Raw genomic sequence first — 26,412 nt, forward strand, 5'->3', positions numbered from 1 at the left:
CAACACACTTGTTCTAAAGCATATGAAGGTTTCATATGCCAATTACCTTATAGTGCCCTTTACTTTTATAGAGTTACAATGATGAAAACTGTAGCCATAGAGGGGCAACCTCAGAATGTAGTATCAGCAAATCCAGATCGGAATAATCAATACAGGCAACAGTCAGTTACCTGCAGTTTCTTGGAATTCTCCTATGTTGTCATGTTGTCACACCCATTGTGGTTTCACAACCTTCTTAATTTTAGCTGAAGAAGAGGAATGTGTGAAGGTGAGAAACATGGATGAGTCCTATTAGAGAGGGATAGATGGTTTAACAAGTATGGCACAGATGCGTTTGCAGTAACACATGACTTACGAGGAAGCCTCTGGCTACAGACGACGTAGTTATCTTGGAAGTTAATGTCAAAATGGGTAAGACAAAAGATTTACGTGACTTAGAACGAGGGTTGATCGTCTGTGCAAGAAGAACTGGTGCTAGCATCTGCACTATCTGCATAGAGTTTGTATGTTCTCCCCGTGTCTGTGTGGGTTTCCTCCGGGCACTACAGTTTCCTCCCCCTTCCCAAAAACATACAGATAAGTTAATTGGCTTCCCCTAAATTGACCATAGACTACAATACATACACTACATGATACATCCATAGACATATGAGTATGGTAGGGATTAGATTGTGAGCTTCTCTGAGGGACAGTTAAGTGACAAAGACAATATATACTCTGCACAACGCTGCGGAAAATGGTGGCGCTATATAAATACTAAATAATAATAATAATGATCCCATATATACTGTACTTAAAAACATGAACACGGGCAGAGTTCTGCTTTAGGAGTGATTTTAGCTGCTGCAGACTTTTACCCATGATCCCGTTCTGCTTTATGGGGCCAGATTCCTTCCTAAGTGCTGCGCTGTGTAAACTTCCCCCTGGGTGGTCGGCTGACAAAGATAACTCCGACTTCTTCTCTCTATTCTGCAGACCTCAGAACGGCTCCATCATTCTCTACAACCGCAAGAAGGTGAAATACCGCAAAGATGGCTACTGCTGGAAGAAACGCAAAGACGGCAAGACCACGCGGGAGGACCACATGAAGCTGAAGGTGCAGGGGATGGAGGTGAGTATAGCCTGCAGGGAGTACGGGGCATGGAGGATAGATGGGGGAGGGGGCGGATCTCTCCACTCTCAGGGATGTTTATGGTAAACGTGACACCTCTGTCTCCGCAGTGTCTGTACGGATGCTATGTTCACTCGTCCATCGTCCCCACCTTCCACCGCCGCTGTTACTGGCTCCTGCAGGTAAGTGACGCATATGACTTACCTGCCTCTAAAGGCTGATCTTCTGTTGGACTTTACCTGCTTATCATAGTTCTGGGGCCAATAATTCACACAATGGAATGCGATAAACAAGTGTAACTATCTTCCTAAAGGTGCGCAGACATTACTCGATTTTTGTATACGATAGACCATTTATCAGATTGGGGGACAATCGATGATGTTCTGCTCTGCTCGATCTATGGAAATTAGCTATCTGGTCAAACTGACAAATTTACTCGATGAGGCTGGATGGAAAATATCAGTTGATGGTAAAGGAATCGGCTGATATTCGGCAGAATCGATTTTTGGTTTCGGAGCATGAAGGCACAACATAGTCCAGGAGAACGGCCAGGATCTTGCTTGCAGTGTGTTGGCCGCTAGTCAATCAGCTTTCGATAGACCACGCTAAAGTCAATCGCTTAACCACTCAATGGAGCAATCGAGTAACGTCTAGTAGTGATGTTAGCTACCAATACGTAGCTACTCGTAATAGAAATTTTAAATTTGATAGTGCTGCCCGTGGCAGTGGGGGATTAACTTACCTATGCCCCCGCCTATAGCCGGTGGCGTTAGGTGGACCGCCACTATAGGCGGCAGAATAGGTAATTTAACCCCCTCTGCTGCGACCAGCACTATCTAATTTAAATTTTGATTCTGAATAGCTAGCATCACTAATACATAGGTACCTTAAAGGACACCCGAAGCGAAAATAAACTAATGAAATAAACAATTGCACCTATCTTCCTTCTCCTAAAAATGACTTTTTAAGATATTCCACAATTATATTTTATGTTTAAATCTACTTTTTAAGTTTTAACTGTTTTGTTGTTTTTGCTCAATGACACATTCATTGAAGTATGCCAGAGCTAAAATCTATGAACTAGTGACCCCTTTTAACTCTTTCCTGCTCTCAGGAGCCATTTTCTGCTAGGAAAATGTTTTATAGTTGGAATTTCTTATCAGTGAGGGTCACACTGTAGTCACTTCCTGTCTGAGTCAGGACTGAGTCAGCCACTTACATACCTGATATTTAACTCTTTCAGGCAGAAAAACAAAAGTTTGCTTTCTTAAAACAGAAAGAATTTGCAAGAATTCAGGTTAGAGTGAGCTCCGAGATGTTTCCCACAATGCATCACTGCTGAATATGCAAATTAACCATTGTTACCCTTAGAAGCTAAACACACCTCCAGAACCGGAACACAGAATAGATATTTGTGTGTTAGGCACTGTACATACCTATGTCTACCTCATCATGTCACATGTCACCTCGGGTATCCTTTAACTGAAAATAAAACCAAAAATCTAAGGTTAAAAATCTAGTTGTAACTCTCTGGGGTAAATGACGTCAGTTTTTAATTTTTATTCAGCCCCCAGACAGAAAAAGAAAAGGATTGTACTGGACAGAGAATTTAAGTGTACATTTGGCTTGTATTCTCTCCTTGAAGGCCACTAGATGGCCTCAGCACACCACCTGCGGTCCTTTCCACCGTTTACAGCGTAAGTTTAGGACCACTTTCTGAAGGTTCTGTGAAGTGGGCTCTGTGCTATCAGCTGGAATAAAAATTCCGAAGTGTGAGGTTAGTGCCAGGTTTGTGCAAAATTAAGATTTGAGCTGCTCTTGATTTGAAGATAATGACAATTCTTCTTTTCCCAGGAGACGTCACCCAGCCCCCCTGCAGCATACAGACATGAGACCTGTATGGTTGGTTAGTGCCGCATTTGTGTCTGTTTGTGCTGCAAGAACCATTGTTTTATCCCTTATAGTTTTTATAATACTTAAAGATACACTGAAGTGGAAGAAATGATGATATAATGATTTGTATGTGTAGCACAGCTAAGAAATAAAACATTAAGAGCAGAGACATCAGTCTAATTGTTTCCAGTACAGGAAGAGCTAAGAAACTCCAGTTGTTATCTATGCACAAGAGCCATTGAGCTCCACCACTTTCAAAGTCGCAGAGAGCTCTGTCTTCTGAAGCTTATTATCTCAGGTGTCCGGCACTGTATTGTGTTTTTTTTCCTACAGAGAACAGTTCAAAAGTTCATTAGCCTGCTCTGTGAAGTCATTTAGAATGCTGAGTAGTGTGTAAACTGCAAATATTAGAGAATGATGCAATGTTATAAAAAAAAATAACTGAAAATAATATGGGAATATTCTCTTTGCTACTAATGTTCTAGTAATTATCAGTACTACGCAACCAATTCATTATATCATTTATTTTTTTCCGCTTCAGTGTCTCTTAAGTTTTTATAAACGTCAAAGTTCATCCAGCCCAAGCACTGTTGTAGGGAGCGGGGGAACTTTTGACCTGTAAAAAATGTTAATATCTCTAAAAATATAAGAGAACGATTATTTTTGCAGCACAGATAGGGCACTAATCAACCATACCGGTTCCTGTCCATGCGCTGTTGTGTGTGTGTGTGTGTGTGTGTGTGTGTGTGTGTGTGTGTGAGTGTGTGTGTGTGTGTGTGTGTGTGTGTGTGTGTGTGTGTGTGTGTGTGTGTGTGTGTGTGTGTGTGTGTACAGTGTGTGTACTGTGTGTGTGTGTGTGTGTGTGTGTGTGTGTGTGTGTGTGTGTGTGTGTGTGTGTGTGTGGTGTGTGTGTGTGTGTGTGTGTGTAGGTGAAGGGGGGGATTGCTGGGTGAGGCCATTGTCTGAAAAATGTAATTGCTACGATCTTCAAAACGAAGGCAGCATAAATCTTACTTTTTGCAGCGCAGACGGGCACAGGTGTAGCGTTAACCAATCATGATGCAATTTTAATTTGTGCGGATTGTAGAGGGCTAAAGTGTGGCTGATGGAAGCCACAATACCCCTATAACGTCATGTTATTGTTTGCTGGAAACACTGTATTATTATTATTAATTGTATTTCTAAAGCTCCAACATATTACGCAGCGCTGCACAATAGATAAATGGAAATAATATACAAGGCAGGACATACAAGGAGCTCATCACATATCTTTGATAACAGTAGTTCAGTGTCTTATGTAAAAATAGAGTCTGTTCTAGTCCACAAGAGGGGTGATGGACAGTGAGATTGCATAATCAAGCTGCAACCACTTGGGGAGGGCCCTGCCAGAGGCTTACAATCTAAAGGGTGGAGATAGAAGACAATAGGTGCGTCTGATGAGAGGGTGCCCAGCAGAACCTATTATGGTGCTGGTGAAGGGGGGTAGGCAAGCATGAAAATATGTCATTGGGCTTTTTTGAAGCTATTAAAGGTGGGGGAGAGACTGATGGCTGGTGGGAGCGAGTTCCAGAGAGTGGGGGCAGCCCTAGGGAAGTTCTGCAGTCGTGCATGTTTCAGCATAAACATGTGTATGGTGGTTCCTTCAGTAGATCTTTTGTTTCTGCACAAGCGCCTGTGACAAGGCCTTGGTTTTCATAGATGATTCACAATCATTCAGTGTGACATGCTCTACTGATCAGCATGTCCAGCAGCTTAGCATTGTTTGTTAGCATGATTGCAGTTAGCATCTGATCGGAGCTTCAGCTGTCCGTCGTGTCTGATTGGGCAGAATTCATCTGATTCTTGAACCGATTGCACCATGTCACTGAACCGGAAAATACTATGGGGGTTATTCAGAAAAATTACACAACCTGATTCACGATAAGTTTTCCTGTTACCTTGTTTGATAACCGTAATCCAGCATATTCAACGTGAACCCGAGGTGAAAATAAACTAAGGAGATAAACAATTGTGTCTGTCCTCCTACTCCTAAATATGACCTTTTTTAGATATCCCACTGCTTTATTTTGTATTTAAACTGTAGTGAGAAGAATATGGAGGCTGCCATAGTTCTTTCCTTTTAAGCAATACCAGTTGCCTGGCAGCCCTGCTGATCTATTTGGCTGCAGTAGTCTGTAAATCACTCACCAGAAACAAGCATGCAGCTAATCTTGTCAGATCTGACAATAATGTCAGGAACACCTGATCTGCTGCATGCTTGTTCAGGGGCTATGGCTAATAGTATTAGAGGCAGAGGGTCAGCAGGGCTACCAGGTAACTGGTATTGCTTAAAACGAAATAAATATGGCAGCCACAATATACCTTATATATTCGCGTATAAGCCTAATTTTTCAGCACAAAAAATGTGATGAAAGGTGACCCCCCTCTCCCCTCAGCTTATATGCAAGTCAGTGGAGCAGAATGGAGGGTGGAGAAGGATTTGTTACTGGCAGAGGAGCGTAAGGATCTTGCACTAGTGATCCAGCTCTTCCCAGCTGGATCCCGGCTGTGTGCAGAGTGTGCTGCTCAAGACTACCTGTGTAGCGGAGCGGAGCGTGCAAGCAGTATTGTCAGCTGTTCACTGATCAGTTATTCTTCCTGTGTGGCAATTGCTTTGTCTCATATCTATGCTGCCATCTAGTGGCGTCTTGAGACACAGCTGTATGATCTGGCTTGTACTTGGGGCACATCTGGCTACTGTGGAGGGAGCTATACTTGGGGAGGGGGCTTGTACACAAGTCCATCACTTTTTCCTGATTTCTGAGGGGAGAGTGGATACCTCGGCTTATACGCGGGTCGGCTTGTATGCAAGTTTATATGGTACTTCTCACTACAGTACAGTTGTCCTTTAACCACTTAAGCCTAACTGGACGAGATTTCTCGTCCAGTTAGGCTGCGCGCATTCCCGCGGGTCGCGCGCGCTCCCGCGGACCCCCCCATGCGCGCTCCCGCTACCGGCCGTTAACCCAGCGATCAGTGAAAGGGATTATAGATCCCTTTCACCGATCGCATCCCCCCCGGAGAAAAGCTGACAACGTCTCTCCAGACGCTGCAGCTTTTCTGCGTGCCAAAACGTTACGCGTCTTCTTTCTTCTTCCTGGGAGCGAGCTCGATCGCTCCCAGGACTATTTGACTGTGGCCATCTTGTGGCCAAATAGTAAAACTACACCCACATGCATTTTACATTGTACATGCACACTTTTTACATTAAAAATTACTGTTTACCTTCCACACCACTAATTACCCACATACAATTTTTAATAAAAAAAAACAAAAATTTACAGTAATAAAAAAAAAAAACATAAATAGTTACCTAAGGGTCTGAACTTTATAAATATGCATGTCAAAGGAGTATATTAATATATTTTTTTAAAACTATGGGCTTGTAAATAGTGATGGACGCAAATTGAAAAATTGCACCTTTACTTCCAAATAAAATATCGGCGCCATACATTGTGATAGGGACATCATTTAAATGGTGTAAAAAGCAGGACAAATTGGCAAATAAAGTACATGGGTTTTAATTATGGTAGCGTGTATGAATTTCAAACTATATTGGCCAAAAGCTGATAAATAATGATTTTTTTCCATTTATTTCTTAATATTCCTGTTAAAATGGATTTAGAATAAATTAATTTTCAGCAAAGTGTATCACCCACAGAAAGCCTAATTGGTGGCTGAAAAAACAAGCTATAGATCCATTCATTGTGATGAGTAGTGATAAAGTTATTGGCAAATGAATGGGAGGTGAAAGTTGCTCAGATGCAAAAAAAATTCAACCCTGTGGGCTTAAGTGGTTAAAGGGTAGATTTAATGTTTTACTGTCTCTGATCAATGACACAGTCTTTCAAGTGTCCCAGGGCTAAAATATATGAACTATTGACCTTTTGCATCTATCCCTTGCACTCAGAAGCTCTTCTCTGCCAGGAAAGTGTTTTATGGCTGAAATTCCGGATCAGTGAGGGTTACGATATAGTGCGGCTGGGTCCCGACTGGAGAGAAACTGTTCCTTGCTTGCCTACAAATACCTTGTTTTAAGAAGGCATAATTATAGCTTTAATAGAGGGCTTTTTAGTCTCTTTTAGCCCCTTCTTTCCTTCAGGTGGTTCTGGGTCACCATGAGCTGTCTGGGTATTCCTTGCATGCTTGAATGTGTAACCCTTACAGGCAGGGAAAGGAAAAAAGGAACACAGCCTACTTATGTGTATGTTGCACTGTATATACACACGTCGATCTCACCATGTCTCCAGCCACCTCAGGTACACTCTGTATAAAAATTGGAAAGATTTGAAGAAGGGACGGCTCAGATGTTTCATTTTAACCCGTTAAACCCTAGAAATGCTTTTTGTTGACTTGTACTCTTCACAGACATAAGTGGATATGTACCTGCACTACTTTTCACGGCCTCTAGAGGCTCATCCTTCCTCGTCACTGAGCTGCTAATGATTCAGAACTATGCAAATTCACACACTTTGAACACAGGCCAGTCCTATCCCACCTTGGATTCAGTTGATTGGTCCATTTTTAAGCTGTGTAATTTCCATGAGATCACATCAGGATTATTTGTTTCTCATTGGCCATCTCTGCTGTTGATGTGTAGCCTGCCACTTACAGGTGATGCGATGAATAACAGCTCATTTCTCCGCCTTCTTCAGAACCCCGACATTGTCCTGGTCCACTATCTGAATGTCCCGGCAATCGAGGACTGCGGGAAGATCTGCGGCCCCATTCTGTGCTCTACCAGCAGCGACCGCAAGGAGTGGATGAAATGGACCAAAGAGGAGCTGATCAGCCAACTGAAGCCCATGTGTAAGTGACGGGGAGGGGCGGGGCTTATACTGCTGGCCGCAGGAGGAGCCAATCCCGCTCCGATCCGCTGGTCGTCTGCAGTGACTCCTGCAAAATAGGGACATGTATGACCCAACATAACAGAACAGTGAAGTGAGAGAAATATGGAGGCTTTAACAATGCACATTGCCTGGCTGTCCTGCTGATCCTCTGCCTCTGATCATTTTAGCCATAGCCCCTGAACAAGCATGCAGCAGATCAGGTGCTCTGACAGGAGTGTGGCTAGATTAGCTGCATGCTTGTTTCAGGTGTGTGATTCAGACACTACTGCAGCTAGAGAGATAAGCAGGGCTGCCTGGCAACTGGTATTGCTTAAAAGGAAATAAAAATATTGGCAGCCTCCGTATACCTCTCACTTCCGTGACAGAATTCCACAAGCTGTGCGAAAAGCTTTTCTGCATAGATAACAACTTTAACAGGCGTCTAATAATTTCTTAGTAGGGCTAGTACTATATGTGTATATGTTTATCATGTCACTTTAAGAAGATGTTAAAGTATGCCTGAAGTCAATAAAAAAAAAAAGAATATGATTAATAGGATGAAGCTTAAAGGGAACCAGAGACGAAGCACCCTCACATATTTTACCATTTATATCAGTGGGAACATTAGAGAAAACACCTACCCTGCTCTCTGTTTCATTCTTCACTGCTCAGCCTGCTTGTTACCAGCCCTGATAAAATCCCCCGACTGAGCATTCAGTCTGGATTTGCTCAGGAATCATTATAGCTGAGTCATTATAGCAGAGGCAGAAGGGGGCAGGCTTGGACTTGAAAAGACATCAGAGAAGACAGACTCAGCTATAATGATTCCTGAGCAAAGCCAGACTGAATGCTCAGTCAGGGATTTTATCAGGGCTGATAACAAGCAGGCTGAGCAGTGAAGGATGAAACAGAGAGCAGGGTAGGTGTTTTCTCTAATGTTCCCACTGATATATATGGTAAAATACGTGAGGGTGCTTCCTCTCCGGTTCACTTTAAGCTTGGAACACACATCCTGTTTTGATTGGGAAATGTTTCCACCTCCATGTAGCCCGAGAGCTTAACTACACAATCTGTTTATAGTAATCAAATTTGTTGGCACTTACACTGTATAGAGGCGGTAATATTGGCCAATCAAGATTGGATGTGTGTACGCACTTTTGCTTCTGCTCGTTGCCTTCAGGTTGTTGCCTCTAGTTCTTTGTTCTCCATTCTGGACTAGTTTAGTATTGCCCTTGCGGTTGAACAATGGTAGCCATGCAGGAGTGCAAAAACACTGGGCAGCGATCTCCCCAGAATTTTTTTCCAGCCGGGTGGCATGAAAAAGTAGCTGGGTGGAGCACAATGGGGGAATGCAGTGCTGGCACAAATCTGCTTACAGCATAGGAGGAGGATGAGGAGAGGAGCGGATGACAGCCGGGTGCTCACTAAAATTAGCCGGGTGGAGCACCCGGCCAAAAGAGCCCGGGGAGAACACTGCTGTGTATTCGTGAGAAAGAGTACTGGTGAAGGGCACTGCCTTTGACATGGGAGACCAGGGTTAGAATCCTGGCTAAGGGTCAGTGCCTATTCAGTAAGGAGTTCAAGGCAAGACTCCCTAACACTGCAGGGTGGCCTCCTGAGTGCGTCCCAGTGGCTGCAGCTCTTGAGCGCTTTGAGTCCGAAAGGAGAAAAGCGCTATATAAATGTTCGGCTCGGCTTATATAAGCTGCACATGGCCACTAAGGGGCGATCACACTTCTCCCTGCCGAAAAAGCACGCTGTTTTCTGCATGCACAATTCTGTGTTTTATTCAAATTTAACACATTTTTGTGCGCATTTTTGCAATTTTTAGATTCCGTTGAAAAGGTACGTTGTTGTTTTTCTGTGAATATCAATGAAGCCAAGTTACATGAAAGTACATCAAATTAACTTAAAAATCGCACGCAAATTTTCATGCAAAACGAGCAATTTATATGCACATATTTGCATTCCTACAGGCTTCCATTGTTCTACAAATTGCACATCGCACCGGGAAAAAAGCAGACCCGCTTTCCGAGTTTTAACTGCAGAAAATTAGCAAATGCCAGTACTAGTGAATTTGTAAATATAATGCGATGCCACTAAACTGCATTACATCTGCTGCAAACGTGTTTTCACAATTCGCACACAAATTCTAATAAGTGTGACCTTTGTCTAAAAAGAAGCGCTTGATTGGACAAGAAAGTCTACTCTGCTGATTGCCAGCAACTGATTCCAACTCGAAATCGATCTCTCTCTCTCTTAGTTGGAGGCAGATCGGACAGGCTTACAATCTAAAGCAATTGTGAAAGGCTAATGATGATATGGGAATAGTGAAAGGTAAGACGATATCCTAGTAATGATAGTGACCGGTTCTCTTTGTCTTATCTCCGCAGTTCACGGCATAAAGTGGTCCTGCAGTAACGGGAACGGGACAAGCGAGTTCTCCATAGAGCAACTGGTGCAGCAAACGCTGGAGACCCACCAGGCCAAGCCACCTCCCCGCACCCACACCTGTCTCTGCAACACCAACCTCGGTGAGTGTACACTGGAGACCCACCAGGCCACGCCTCCGCCCCAAACCTGTCGCTGCAACACTAACCTCGGTGAGTGTACACTGGAGACCCAGGCCAAGCCAATGCCCCGCTCCCACGCCTGTCTCTGCAACACTATCCTCGGTGAGTGTACACTGGAGACCCACCAGGCCACGCCTCCGCCCCAAACCTGCCGCTGCAACACTAACCTCGGTGAGTGTACACTGGAGACCCAGGCCAAGCCAATGCCCCGCTCCCACGCCTGTCTCTGCAACACTATCCTCGGTGAGTGTACACTGGAGACCCACCAGGCCACGCCTCCGCCCCAAACCTGCCGCTGCAACACTAACCTCGGTGAGTGTACACTGGAGACCCAGGCAAAGCCACTTCCCCACACCCATACCTGTCTCTGTAACACTAACCTCGGTGAGTGTACACTGGAGACCCAGGCCAAGCCAATGCCCCGCTCCCACGCCTGTCTCTGCAACACTATCCTCGGTGAGTGTACACTGGAGACCCACCAGGCCACGCCTCCGCCCCACACCTGTCTCTGCAACACTAACCTCGGTGAGTGTACACTGGAGACCCAGGCAAAGCCACTTCCCCACACCCATACCTGTCTCTGTAACACTATCCTCGGTGAGTGTACACTGGAGACCCACAAGGTCACGCCTCCGTCCCACACCTGTCTCTGCAGCACTAACCTCGGTGAGTGTACACTGGAGACCCACCAGGCCACGCCTCCGCCCCGCCCCGTCTCTGCAACACTAACCTCGGTGAGTGTACACTGGAGACACAGCAGGTGAAGCCACCACCCCGAACCCACACCTGTCTCTGCAGCACTAACATCTGTGAGTGTACACTGGAGACCCACCAGGCTAAGCCTCCGCCCCACACCTGTCTCTGCAACACTAACCCCAGTGAGTGTACACTGGGTGACCCACCAAGCCTCTGCCCCACACCCATACCTGTCTCTACAACACTAACCTTGGTAAGTGTACACTGGAGACACAGCAGGTGAAGCCACTGCCCCGCACCCACACCTGTCTCTGCAACACTAACCTCGGTGAGTGTACACTGGAGACCCACCAGGTCATGCCTCCGCCCCACACCTGTCTCTGCAACACTAACCTCTGTGAGTGTACACTGGAGACCCACCAGGCCAAGCCTTCGCCCCGCACCTGTCTCTGCAACACTAACCTCTGTGAGTGTACACTGGAGACCCACCAGGCCAAGCCACCGCCCCACACCCACACCTGTCTCTACAGCACTAACCTCGGTGAGTGTACACTGGAGACCCACCAGGCTAAGCCTGCGCCCCACACCTGTCTCTGCAACACTAACCTCGTTGAGTGTACACTGGAGACCCACCAGGCCAAGCCACTGCCCCACTCCTGTCTCTGCAACACTACTGACCTAGGTGAGTGTACACTGGAGACCCAGGCCAAGCCACTGCCCCGCTCCCACGCCTGTCTCTACAGCACTAACCTCGGTGAGTGTACACTGGAGACCCACCAGGCTAAGCCTGCGCCCCACACCTGTCTCTGCAACACTAACCTCGTTGAGTGTACACTGGAGACCCACCAGGCCAAGCCACTGCCCCACTCCTGTCTCTGCAACACTAACCTCTGTGAGTGTACACTGGAGACCCACCAGGCCACGCCTCCGCCCCGCAACTGTCTCTGCAACACTAACCTCTGTGAGTGTACACTGGAGACCCACCAGGCCAAGCCACTGCCCCGCACCCACACCTGTCTCTGCAACATTAATCTCGGTGAGTGTACACTGGAGACCCACCAGGCCACGCCTCCGCCCCACACCTGTCTCTGCAACACTAACCTCGGTGAGTGTACACTGGAGACCCAGGCCAAGCCAATGCCCCTGCTCCCACACCTGTCTCTGCAACACTAACCTCTGTGCCTGTACACTGGAGACCCACCAGGCTAACCCTCGGCCCCGCTAACGTGGGTGAGTGCGTGACGTCTCAATAGCTAAAAAGACTTGTAGGAGGCGCCCAGAATATCTCTAAACTTTTAATCCTATAGTAAGGAAGTAATTATATCTTACCTCCATCAATGAACAAACCACATAGGTAGTAATAATTTTAATGATGCAGAACAAAGACAACACGTTTCACGGGTACTTGCAACTGCTGCAGACTTAGGCACTTTTTATTTACCTGAGGAAGCGGGCCAGTACCCGTAAAACGTGTTGTCTTTGTTGTGCATCATTACAATTATTACTATCTATGTGGTTTGTTCATTGATGGAGGTAAGATATAATTACTCCCTTACTATATGATTTAACTACTTGACCACTGAGGGTTTTTTCCCCTTGTGGATCAGAGCAATTTTCACCTGTCAGCGCTCCTCCTTTCCTTTCGCCAATAACTTAATCACTACTAATCACAGTGAAATGATCTATATCTTGTTTTTCTCACCACCAATTAGGCTTTCTTTGGGAGTTACAGTATGCTAAGAATTCCTTTATCCTAAACACATTTTAATTGGAATAATAAGAAATACATTTTAAAAAATGCATTATTTCTCAGTTTTCGCCATTATAGTGTTAACATAAAACGTTATTCTGTGGATAAAAGCCACACATTTGATTTGCCCATTTGTCCCGGTTTTTGCAACCTTTAAAAATTTTCCATAGTACAATGTATGGCCCCCATATTTTATTTGGAAATAAAAGTGCATATAATATATATATATATATATATATATATATATATATATATATATATATATATATTTCCTATACAAAAAAAAAGTTTGGCTACTATGGGAGGGTATGGGAGGGAAATAGTTAATTATAAAACTCAGTGTGGGGATTTTTATTAAATAAAAATACATTTTAGTGTAATTTACTATTTGGCCACAAGATGTCCTCAGTCATCTTTTCCGATTAAAGTACGTAAGGACGTGAATCGGAATACTGGCACTTCACAACAGGAAAGTTACAATGAATGCAGGTGTCTCATAGATGCCGGCATTCATTGAATCGGGAACTTAGATAAATGAATGGGAACTGAATTTCCATTCATTCATCTCCCCGCTAACCGGGGATAACGGCGGCGCGAACTTGCGCACAGGAGCGAGCGGTGGCCACACGCCGCTGCAGACTTGTATTCACGGCCCTGGTGCACCCGGCGACCTTTTCCAGGCCGTGAATATACTGCATGACGTGCGACAAGTAGGTAAAGTGAGATATCAGAAAGAGTGACAAACGCAACGGAACCCCTGGCCACTGTCCCCCAAACGTTAATTAAATGTTTAATTAATTTAATTAATTAGCTCATGCTTTAACTAGTTAATGTAAAATGGACGTTTTAAAACGATCGTTTTGCATTAGCAGTGGATTAGACTATGCCCTCGGGGGACGTGCATGGCCATACACTTAATGCTGTCGATGGGCGTTAACTGGTTAAAGTATCTCACCTGTCTGGCCGCTGCGAGTGTCCGACCGCTCATTCTTCTGCTTTCGTGCCCCACGTGGCTGTTGGCATATAGCAAGTGGTACATGTGTAACGTCACACATGCCACAGCTACATGCCGCAGCCACGTGGGGTGATTATGCGGAAGAATCAGCAGCTGGTTGGGCACTTTTAAAGTTTTTTTCTGTTTAGGTTTCTTTGTAAAAGCTTTGCAGAAATCTGTGGAAGTCTTCTAAATCTGCGTTTGTTTCTTTGGTAGGATCTGCAGGTGGCGTTCCTCACAAATGTACCAGCACGAAGCACCGCATCATCTCTCCAAAGGTGGAGCCTCGATTGTGCCCGTTCCCTGCCCTGACCGAGGTCCAGAACATCTCCTCGTCCTCCTCAGAGCCCGACCAAGGCAAAGACCGGAGGTCCGGGAGTAAAGGAGGGAAAACGCCTTTGGGAAGCGACGCCAGCTCCTCACATTCCTTCTCTGATGTTCCGGACACCACCCAAACCTCCCCACCTCTGGCACTCGCCAATGGCTTCTACACTGACCGAGATCTGGCCGGGGTCACCATAACCACCACTCCTGGCGTTCCCGGCATCCCCGGCATCAGCGCAGTGCTGGTGATGACCGGGATCCCTGAGAAGCCTCTAGCACTGACCCCTAGCCAACACCTGATACCAGCTGACGCCACAACCCAACCGGCCACCATCCCTGTCGGCATCTCCCTGCTGCCCTCACCCGTGGAGGGCCTCTTGCTGTCCTCCTCCCATAGCTTGGAGGTAGCAATGGAGGCAGCTCCTGGGGGGAGCTCTGGAGCTTTTGACCCTGACTCTTTCCTCAACAGTCCAAAGGAGGGACAGACATACGGGGGTGCCTCTAAAGCGGAGCAGTTTAAGACTGAAACTAGCGATGGCGTGGTGACCTGTTCCCAAGTCAGTAGTCTTATGGAATCGAGTGAATTAACGCCGTCAGATCTAGTTTCCAAGGTGGACGAGGAGAAGCCAGATGTGGACAAGACGGAGATGGAAGAAGAAAGCCACAAGGAGGAAGGCATCAGCCACAGCTCAGAGGTTGAGATGGACGAAACCAGGGAAGGACAGGTCAGCTCCAGCGATGAGGTCAAGGCAGAAGTAGTGTCCACAGTAGAAGTCCAGGAAGACAGTGAAGCTGCAGGAAACCACCTGAATGACCTTTACTCCATCATCCAGAACGACTTGAGCTCCTCCTCCGGCGCTTCCAGCGTCCACATGGAGCTCTCTGCAGAGAACTTTAACATCTCCTTCGACAGTCAGTTTCCGGACCTCATCTCTGACCTGATAACTGAGGAGGCCGCTCCAGGGGGGTACGAGCAGTTCGGAGACCCGCAAGCCAGTTCTTCTCCCGTCCAAGCGGTCTACGGACAACAGCCACATCATCCACAACCGACGCAGCAACCACAGCCGCAGCAGATTGAGGCGATGACTACCGGAACCATCGCTGTCCCCGACTCGTTCTCTGAAACGGTAGACGGATCATTAGGACTTGTTGGGATCACAGACTTCTCACCGGAGTGGTCCTACCCAGAGGTACTGGTCTACATTTTTAGTTTTTCATTAGCTATTTATCCAACTGAATATGGCTGGTCCACTGGTTTATACAACAGACACAACCTAAATATACAGCCATTTATCCAACTGTACATCCAGATCTGCTGGTTTATAGTTAGAAGATTAGCCCTTGGAATTAAATTAATAATGACATAAAAAATCTGAGGGTAAACAAAGCTATCGGCCGTCGCTCGCCAAAATTGATCCACCTGGCGGCCATCGGTGGGGGGAGAGATAGGCGCTGTACACACCCCGAATCATCGGCAGAGGTAGTCATTATTGGCCATCTCAGCTGAATTTAATTGATTCGGGCCTTCAGGCTGTATGTACTATGAAAAGGCTGCATTATATCACTTGAAGGGCATGCCATGCTCACTAAAGCGAACCAATATCATTGCATTACAAATGATCAGATTGTCTTGTAACTAAGTCATTACTGAGCAAACAAAGTAGAGCAAGTTCTCTGCCTCCCCCCCCCCCCTGGATACAGCTGAAGCTATTCTGCATTGTTTACACAGCTTACTACCCCTCAGCACAATTTGATAATTTTGGTACAGCAACAGAAGCCATATCAAAGGGTTTTTGAGTGAAATAGAATTTTTAGTATTAACCTTTCCATTAAACTGGAAAGTAACTGTTTGTTGCTACTATTTTTATGCCATGTTTAATGTTTTAGAACACAGATGAGATTTAAAGAGAACCTGAGGTGACTAAAAAAAAAAAAAAAGTAGGCTATATGATCCGAGAGGCTGGATCAGGTAGCTGCAAAAACCACCACTCCCCGCCGCTCCTGTGGGCCGCAATGGCCCACTTTCACTTTTATGACCTATAGGTCACGACGCTGCAAGGAGAGACTGTGTGTCTCTCATAGCGTGCAGGGAGGCGGAGGAACGACAGGGGGTGCGGCCAGGGACAGCTCTGGAAACCCTGTAGGAACGTTTTGAACAGGGAATCCCTCTCCCTCTGTTTACCTCCGAGATAGTGACAAATATTGTCGCTAATCTTGGGGGCAGAGACATGTCATGAGGCAGAGAACATGCCATCTGTCCCCATCCCCTCATCCCGGTTTCTATACCACTTTAACCCCTTCAGTACCAGCGGTATTTGCCCTCTTGAGGACCAGAGACCGCTGGTACCAGTAACCGCCACATAACGACAAATCGCCGTGCATACCCGCCGCAACCGTCATCCACGCCGCACGGCTGGAGCCTCAGGCCACCCTCTCCGCCGTCACTATGACTGCAGAGCTGTGTGAGCCAGTTTAGGAGCCTCTTTCATTGGCTCCTGACCATGTGATCAGTGTAAGCCAATGGGCGTTGCTTACATTGATGACAGGGTCAGGAACCAATGAAATCGGCTCCTCACCTGCTCACAGGACTCATAGAGACGTGGGGGGGACACTGATGAGAATGTTCAGCGGTGATGTGAAATCTACGCCCTGGCAGGAATGACAGCATCTAAACAGGTCATAGAGTTTAATCCCCGCTGCCCGAAAGTAGTTAATAAGGCCATATACTATTAAAGCAAATCTTGAGTGAAAGAGATAATATATTGTATGTGTAATACAGATAACTAATGGAACATTAGTAGCAAGGGAAAGAGTCTCGTGATGTTTTCCAGTACAGGAAGAGTTAAGAAACGTCAGTTATCTATGCAACAGAGCTTCTCTGAGCTATTCGATGTACTGGGTTGCATAGAGTTCTGTTTTCTGAAGCAGCCAAGAAACAGTCAGGGACAGCTTGAGATAAGGTTTTACTGCAGGAAAGGTCAAAGGGACATTATTTCTGCTTTATTTTATAGCTTAAAGGATACCAGAGCCAAAAGGCTCTGGTAAAAAGTGATGGTGCAGTGGGTAGGGGGGCATAATCAAATACTTATCCGTCCTCCTAATTGCCTCCGTCACTTGCCGTTCCTCTCTGCTGAGTCCCGTTCTCCTCAGTGACATGGGCAAGTCCAACCCCGGACTTTGCACCTCGCATGCGCAATATGTTTCGTTCCGCTCCCCTGTGGACGCGCATTGATGTCACAGGACAGTAGCACGCTCACTCCTGCGTCCCAACGTGCTTGCTGATTGGAGATGCGGGGGGAGCGAGCGCGCTCCTGCCCTGTGACATCACTGCACGGCCACCGGGAAGCGGAACGAGCATATTGCGCACGCAGCTCTGATAGTTTAAAGTGTACCAGAGCTGATCATTAAAATGATTTATACATACCTGGGGCTTCCTCCAGCCCCATCCGCTCTGATCGCTCCCACGCCGCCCTCCTCCCCTACCTGCAACTCCGGGTCCCGTCACTTCCGTAAGTCGGGGACAGTCTGACGTAGAAGAAGTGCGCTGTTTGCATATCTCTCCAGCAGCCGCCGCAGAGATACGTAGAGGCCGCACTTCTCCTGCGTAGCCTGGCTCTGATGACGTCAGTGACAGGACCCGATTACCGAAGCTGCGGGCAGCGGAGGACGGTGGCGTGGGAGCGATCGGAGCGGATGGGGCTGGAGGAAGCCCCAGGTATGTATAACATCTTTCTAATGTTTCAGTTCCCTTTAAGTCCCTTTAAGACCGCGTGTGGTTTTAAAACCGCAAATATGACAGAATGATGCAATGTTATAAATAAAGCTATATAACTGAAAATCAAAATGAGACTCTTTTCTTTGTTACTAATGTTCTATTTCTTATCCATACTACACACATACAATTCATTAGATTATAAGTTCCCGATTCAGTGTCACTGTAAGCCATTTGTACATCTCTCCATACTTGTTTTCCCCACTATCCTCCTCATTATATGCACCTGTCCTCTCCTGACGCTCTCGTCTGTTCTCTCCCCTGCAGGGCGGTGTGAAGATTCTCATCACCGGGCCGTGGTTGGAGGACACTGACTCCTACTCCTGCGTGTTTGATCATGTGACCGTGCCGGCATCTCTCATCCAATCAGGAGTCCTGCGCTGCTACTGCCCAGGTCAGAGCAGGATCCATGCTGTGTCTAGAGGCTTTACACTGTCTTCTCAGTACTTGATTATTGGGTGTTTTGTGTAAGTTAGGCAAGTCTTTAAAGCGGATCCGAGATGAAAAACTAACTATACCAAGTAACTTGTCTATATATCTTATGTACAGTTTAGATAGTTTACACAGCAAATCTAGCTGCAAACAGCTTCAACAGTTTATGATTATTTATTCCTGTGATACAATGACAGCAGCCATGTTCTGTTTGTCACATTGTCACAGGCTGAGGGCTGGAGATGCTATCAGCTTGCCTGTGTGTAAATTCAGTCCCCTCTCCTACTCCCTCCTCCCCTCTGCCTCTGAAATCTCTGGCTAGTAACCCCCTCCTCCTCCTGCCCAGACTGAGCTCCCATAAGCCCTTGCTGCAGTGCCAAGGCACAAAAGGAGCTGTGGGCGAGGCTTGTTTAGTTTATAGGGAATAAGTATTAAAACAAAACAAAAAAAGTATTTGGCTTGAGAAATGCCCTATAAACTTTATGAAAGGAACACAATTATGCAATAAGTAAAAGTTTATCTGGGATCCACTTTAAAGGGAAGTTTCCTCTAGCTCCCTGGACTCTTCCTGTGCCCACAACCTCGTTCTGATTCCTTCCGGCCAGCAGCGACCTCCGCAAAGCTGGCCTGTTGGCGGCTACTGGGCATGCGTGGCCCCATGCAGCACGCTTGCAGCCGGGAGCGTTCTGCACATGCGCAGTACGCGTAATTTGCTATTGCGCAAGAGCAGAACACCCCTGGCGGCAGGCGCATGGCTCGGGGCCGCACATGCAGGGAGGGGTCATCGCTGCTGTCCAGAGGGGATCTGGAGGATGTTGTGGGCACAGTACAAGTCCAGGGAGCTGGAAGAAACCCCAGGTAAGTTAACAACATTTTTTATTTCACTTAAAGAGAACCCGAGGTGGGTTTGAAGAATATTATCTGCATACAGAGGCTGGATCTGCCTATACAGCCCAGCCTCTGTTGCTATCCCAAACCCCCCTAAGGTCCCCCTGCACTCTGCAATCCCCCATAAATCACAGCCACGCTGCTGACACACAGCTTGTCAGAGCTGACTGTGTTTATCTCTATAGTGTCAGTCTGCTGCTCTCCCCGCCTCCTGCAGAACTCCAGTCCCCGCCTGCATCCCTTCCCTTCCTGCTGATTGGAGGGAAGGAACGGGGGCAGGGACCGGAGCTATGCAGGAGGCGGGGGAGCAGCTGAGACTGACACTACAGATGTAAACACAGCCTCACAGCACGGCTGTGATTTATGAGGGATTGCAGAGTGCAGGGGGACCTTAGTGGGGTTTGGGATAGCAACAGAGGCTGGGCTGTATAGGCAGATCCAGCCTCTGTATGCAGATAACATTCTTTAAACACACCTCGGGTTCTCTTTAAACTTCCCTTTAAGTTTATAGGGAACATAAAGCAGCAGCAGTTCATATGTTTTCCCCAGAAAGCAGAAGCTGATTGTATAGTCATATTCAGCAATGGGCAGAGTACAAGTGGCTGGACTTTGGCTGCCAGCAGAGATGGTTAAAGGACACCCGAAGTGACATGTGACATAATGAGATAGACATGTGTATGTACAGTGCCTAGCACACAAATAACTATGCTGTTTTCCTTTTTTTCTTTCTCTGCCTGAAAGAGTTAAATATCAGGTATGTAAGTGGCTGACTCAGTCCTGACTCAGACAGGAAGTGACTACAGTGTGACCCTCACTGATAAGAAATTCCCCCTTTTATCTCTTTCCTGCTCTCAAAAGCCATTTTCTGCTAGGAAAGTGTTTTATAGTTGGAATTTCTTATCAGTGAGGGTCCCACTGTAGTCACTTCCTGTCTGAGTCAGGACTGAGTCAGCCACTTACATACCTGATATTTAACTCTTTCACACAGAGAAAGAAAAAAAGGAACACAGCCTAGTTATTTGCGTGCTTGGCACTGTACATACCCATGTCTATCTCATCATGTCACATGTCATCTTGGGTATCCTTTAAAGAGATGCTAATTATTCCTGCTCCTCTAGTACTGTAGTGTGTATTGGCGTATCAGAGACTGTATGGCAGGCATGGGCAAACTTGGCCCTACAGCTGTTATGAAACTACAAGTCCCACAATGCATTTGCCTTAATGAGTATTGACTGTGGCTTTCAGACTCCTGCAATGCATTGTGGGACTTGTAGTTCTGCAACAGCTGGAGGGCCGCGTTTGCCCATGCCTGCTCTATGGCCACACGTGGTACATGTATGTGTGTTGGGCTCCTGGGTATGTAGATAGTGACACCCTTCTCATTCTGACCCCTCCTGGTTTTCAGCACATGAAGCTGGCCTGGTCACTCTGCAGGTCATCCAGCACCAGCAGGTCATCTCGCACTCCGTCATCTTTGAGTATCGAGCCCGGAACTTCCTGTCTCTGCCCAGCACCCAGCTGGACTGGCTCTCCCTGGACGGTGAGTAGACCCCGCTCTGTGTGTTTCTGGGAGAAGCAGTAAGCCAGTCACAAGGGCAGGGGGTGAGGGAATGTGGAGCATTATGGGACATCCTGTCTGTGCACTGCACGCTGTAGTCATAGTTACAAGTCAGGGAAAGAGCAGTTGTCTTCTGGTAGTTATTATACATTGTTGGCCAGCTAAAATGGAAAGGTACATTTTGAAGAAGAGTTTTGCTGAAAAGTTGATTAGTCTCATCAACCAACTGTTTCCTAGTCTCTTGTTAAAGAGGCCCTGTAGTGGTGTATAGTAGAATGCAGTACAGAGGCCCTGTAGTGACATATAGCAGAATGCAGTACAGAGGCCCTGTAGTGACATATAGCAGAATGCAGTACAGAGGCCCTGTAGTGACATATAGTGGAATGCAGTAAAGAGGCCCTGTAGTGACATATAGCAGAATGCAGTACAGAGGCCCTGTAGTGACATATAGCAGAATGCAGTACAGAGGCCCTGTAGTGACATATAGTGGAATGCAGTAACGAGGCCCTGTAGTGACATATAGCAGAATGCAGTAAAGAGGCCCTGTAGTGACATATAGTAGAATGCAGTAAAGAGGCCCTGTAGTGACATATAGCAGAATGCAGTAAAGAGGCCCTGTAGTGACAGATAGGGGAATGCAGTAAAGAGGCCCTGTAGTGACATATAGCAGAATGCAGTAAAGAGGCCCTGTAGTGGCATATAGCAGAATGCAGTAAAGAGGCCCTGTAGTGACATATAGCAGAATGCAGTAAAGAGGCCCTGTAGTGGCATATAGCAGAATGCAGTAAAGAGGCCCTGTAGTGACATATAGCAGAATGCAGTAAAGAGGCCCTGTAGTGACATATAGTAGAATGCAGTAAAGAGGTCCTGTAGTGACATATAGCAGAATGCAGTAGAGAGGCCCTGTAGTGACATATAGCAGAATGCAGTAAAGAGGCCCTGTAGTGACATATAGCAGAAGGCAGTAAAGAGACCCTGTAGTGACATATAGCAGAAGGCAGTAGAGAGGCCCTGTAGTGACATATAGCAGAATGCAGTAAAGAGGCCCTGTAGTGGCGTATAGCAGAATGCAGTAGAGAGGCCCTGTAGTGACATATAGCAGAATGCAGTAATGAGGCCCTGTAGTGACATATAGCAGAGTGCAGTAAAGAGGCCCCGTAGTGACATATAGCAGAGTGCAGTAAAGAGGCCCTGTAGTGACATATAGCAGAATACAGTAAAGAGGCCCTGTAGTGGTGTATAGTAGAATGCAGTAATATATTCAGGATACCCACTTTTTCTGATAATTATTCTGGTTTTAGCAGTAGAAAAACTTCCTATATCTGTATCCTCCCAGTGATGTGTAGCCTAGGCTGTTTAGCTATGCGGAATTCTCCTGCCAGAGCATTCTGTACAGTATAAGCGATTATGTCTGGTACACACCATGCAATTTCCCATCACATCAACAGGTTGAATGAGTAATTGCAGACAGGTCTGATAAGATTTACAATCGTTTTCCCAATCCATTTCCAATCACACCTGTACAAAATTGATCGGAAAACTGAACAGAAACCTAATCGGACCTGTCGATTATAATCGACTTGAGCCCTCAATCTCACGGAAATGCATAGTGTGTCCCAGGCATTATTCTGTACCTGTACAGATAGTAAATTAGCTGCAGTGTGTGCTGATCTCTGCTACCTCCAGTATGTGCAGTATAAGCTGTTGCCCTGTGCCTGTACTAATAGTAAACTAGCTGCAGTGTGTGCTGATCTCTGCTACCTCCAGTATATACAGTATAAGCTGTTACTCTGTGCCTGTACTGATAGTAAACTAGCTGCAGTGTGTGCTGATCTCTGCTACCTCCAGTATATACAGTATAAGCTGTTACTCTGTGCCTGTACTGATAGTAAACTAGCTGCAGTGTGTGCTGACCTCTGCTACCTCCAGTATATACAGTATAAGCTGTTACTCTGTGCCTGTACTGATAGTAAACTAGCTGCAGTGTGTGCTGATCTCTGCTGCCTCCAGTATGTACAGTATAAGCTATTACTCTGTGCCTGTACTGATAGTAAACTAGGTGCAGCGTGTACTGATCTCTGCTACCTCCAGTATGTGCAGTATAAGCTGTTACTCTGTGCCTGTACTGATAGTAAACTAGCTGCAGTGTGTGCTGATCTCTGCTGCCTCCAGTATGTACAGTATAAGCTGTTACTCTGTACCTGTACTGATAGTAAACTAGCTGCAGCGTGTGCTGATCTCTGCTACCTCCAGTATGTACAGTATAAGCTGTTACTCTGTGCCTGTACTGATAGTAAACTAGGTGCAGCGTGTGCTGATCTCTGCTACCTCCAGTATATGCAGTATAAGCTGTTGCTCTGTGCCTGTACTGATAGTAAACTAGGTGCAGCGTGTGCTGATCTCTGCTACCTACAGTATATGCAGTATATGCTGTTGCTCTATACCTGTACTGATAGTAAACTAGCAGCAGTGTGTGCTGATCTCTGCTGCCTCCAGTATATACAGGACACCTCGACCTATGTGGAATTAAAATCAAACCCAATTGAGAACGACAAGGGAAAGATGAGAGCCCTCTTGAAGAAAGGAGTAGAATTGGGATTTTTGAGTCACAAATTGGGGGAGGAATTTTTTGTGGAGAAACCCAGATTCCCCATTTGGTATTATCTGCCAAAGGTGCACAAAACGTTGGTGAACCCACCGGGGAGACCGATTGTCTCCGGGGTGAGTTCGCTAACGGAGGTGCTGTCAAGGTACCTTGATTATAGGTTGAGACCGTGCCTCAGGATGGTTAAATCTCTTGTTCAGGACACAGTTGATATTTTGAATACATTGGATACTTTTGAGTGGAAGGAGGGCTATCATCTGGCCACAATTGATGTGGTCAGTTTATATAGCCGAATCCCACATACGGCAGGGTTACATGCATTGGCCAACGTATTGGATAGATACGGTAAATGTGATGAGTTCTCTGATTACCTGTGTGAGTGTATGCAATTTATTCTAGAACAAAATTATTTTATGTTCAATCAAAAATGGTATAAGCAAGTATCAGGAACAGCAATGGGGACCCCTGTGGCCCCAACCTATTCGAATCTTTTCTTATCGGTTTGGGAGGACGAGACCATTTGGTCCCCTGTAAATCCCTTCCGAAGCCAGATTACCGTATTTTTCGGACTATAAGACGCTCCGGACTATAAGACGCACCCAAGTTTAGAGCATAGAAATCATGGAGAAAAAAAATTATACTAAACCTGGTGCGTCCATGGTCCAAGAGCATCTTGTATATGTTCTGCCCCAATTATTGTCCCCCTTGTGCCTTCCTTGTACATCTTGTGTCCTTATTTCCTCCTGTATCCCCCATATCCTCCTCTGTCCCTGCATACTCTGTCCTCCAGTGGCTTCTCTGATAAAATCACAGAAACTGCAAACTATTGCCATTAACTAATTAGCTCCTTTAGCAGCTCTTCAGCTGAGTCCTGTCTATAGCAGCAGATCGCAAAGAAATCAGCCTCTCAGCTGGCTGGCCATTAGGATGATCGCACCCTAATATGGAGAGGAAGACAGTGCTACCAGGAAGGTGCCTTGCTGGAGAGATGATGCTTTTCATTACCAATGCCAGCAGGTGGCTTCCAGCATTCTGTGTCCCTTCCACCTGTCTTTGGCCCCCTCGGGTATCACTGTCCCCCTGCCCATCATCCACTCTGGCGTACACTGTCCCCCCAACCCCCCCTCTGGTGTCTGCTGTCCCCCCCTCTGGTGTCTGCTGTCCCTGCCCATCATCCCCTCTGGGGTACACTGTTCCCCCTCTGGTGTCTGCTGCCCCCCTCTGGTGTCTGCTGTCCCCTGCTCATCATTCCCACTGGGGTACACTATCCCCCCTTTGGTATCCCTGTCCCCTGCCCATCATCCCCTCTGGTGTACACTGTCCCCCACCCCCCTCTCTGGTATCGCTGTCCCCCATTACCGTGACCCCTCTGGTGTCTGTCATCCCCTCTGGTGTATACTGTCCCCCCCCCCTCTGGTATCGATGTCCCCATCCTCGTGACCCCTCTGCTGGCCTCTGTCCCTTTAAAATAGATAACGAGAGTGCTGCAGATTACTAGCAAGTACCGGTATATACACACTGAGGGAAGGGGCCACACATCTTCACATATCCCTCATCCACTTCGGTGTCCTTTGCCCCCAGACGGAAAACGCTAAAGCTTACCGGCATGTTTTTTCAGAACACGGGAAGGAGCCACACAGCTTCAGAATGCAATGCCCGATCAGGCAGGGGGCGCTGCACGAGCCGGCCAATCACAGACTTCCCGACAGTCTTGAGGGCGGGACAAGGGCTCTATCAGCCGGGCTGGTGATTGGGAGGAAGCAGTGAGAAGAGAGTGCTGTGATTGGCCGGCTCGCACAGCGCCCCCTGCCTGATTGGGTATTGCGTTTTGATGCTGTGTGGCTCCTTCCCGTGTTCTGAAAAAACTTGCCGGTAACCTGCAGCGTTCTCTATCCCCCCGATAGAGAACGCTGCAGGTTACCGGCAAGTTTTTTCAGAACACGGGAAGGAGCCACACAGCATCAAAACGCAATACCCAATCAGGCAGGGGGCGGTGTGCAAAGGACACCGGCGTGGAGGAGGGATATGTGAAGATGTGTGGCCCCTTCCCTCGGTGTGTATATACCGGTACTTGCTAGTAATCTGCGGTGCTCACAGTATCTATGTTAAAGGGACAGAGGACATCAAAGGGGTCACGGGGATGGGGACAGCGATACCAGAGGGGGGGGGGGGGGGCAGTGTACACCAGAGGGGATAACAGCAGACACCAGAGGGGTCAAGGGGAAGGACAGTGGCAGTCACAAAATTTAGTATTCGGACTATAAGACGCACCAACTTTCCCCCCCCCCACCTTTGGGGGAGAAAAGGTGCGTCTTATAGTCCGAAAAATACGGTAAATTATGGCGTCGATACGTGGATGACGCCCTTGTAGTCTGGGATGGTGACCATGTGGAATTTTTGAAATTTATGGAGTGGATTAACTCCAATCAAATCAATATGAGCTTCACCTCACACTTTGGTGACAGGGAAGTGGAGTACCTGGACCTAAAGGTGGTTGTTGAGGATCGGGTGGTGACCACTAAAGGTTTTAGGAAGGAAACTGCTACGAATAGCTTGCTCCACTTTGCTAGTTACCATCCCAGACATGTCAAGGACGCCATCCCGTATGGCCAATTCTTGCGCCTTAGGCGGAATAATAAAAATGAGTTAGACTTTGAGGAGCAAGCAGCCGAGCTGGGGGAGCGTCTCATTAATAGAGGATATGAACTAGATTCAGTTAGCAAAGCCCTAAATAGAGCCCGGCAGGTTCCAAGAGACCAGTTACTCATTAGGAAAAATCGGTTGCGATCTACAGGCAATCGGTGTAATTTTGTATTTGATTATTCCCCACTCTCTGAAAACAGTGTTCTCCCCGGGCTCTTTTAGTCGGGTGCTCCACCCGGCTAGTTTTGGTGACCACCGGCTGTCATCTGCTTACCACCTCCTCTGTTGTTAGCAAAGTTGTGCAG

General features: G+C 46.8%; 1 protein-coding gene across 3 annotated transcripts in view; it reads left to right on the top strand.

Moving 5' to 3' along the window:
• CAMTA2 (calmodulin binding transcription activator 2) overlaps positions 1-26,412 on the top strand; it is a 183,702-nt gene that overhangs the window by 53,298 nt on the left and 103,992 nt on the right. For all 3 annotated transcript variants that reach the window (XM_068273892.1, XM_068273893.1, XM_068273894.1), the window contains exons 5-11: positions 976-1,111; positions 1,222-1,293; positions 7,699-7,852; positions 10,266-10,406; positions 14,102-15,399; positions 18,249-18,375; positions 20,707-20,841. In XM_068273892.1, the coding sequence (XP_068129993.1) occupies positions 976-1,111; positions 1,222-1,293; positions 7,699-7,852; positions 10,266-10,406; positions 14,102-15,399; positions 18,249-18,375; positions 20,707-20,841 (2,063 nt within the window). The remainder of the gene's footprint in view (positions 1-975; positions 1,112-1,221; positions 1,294-7,698; positions 7,853-10,265; positions 10,407-14,101; positions 15,400-18,248; positions 18,376-20,706; positions 20,842-26,412) is intronic.

This window comes from Hyperolius riggenbachi, chromosome 3 (assembly GCF_040937935.1).
Source record: "Hyperolius riggenbachi isolate aHypRig1 chromosome 3, aHypRig1.pri, whole genome shotgun sequence".
NCBI lineage: Eukaryota > Metazoa > Chordata > Amphibia > Anura > Hyperoliidae > Hyperolius > Hyperolius riggenbachi.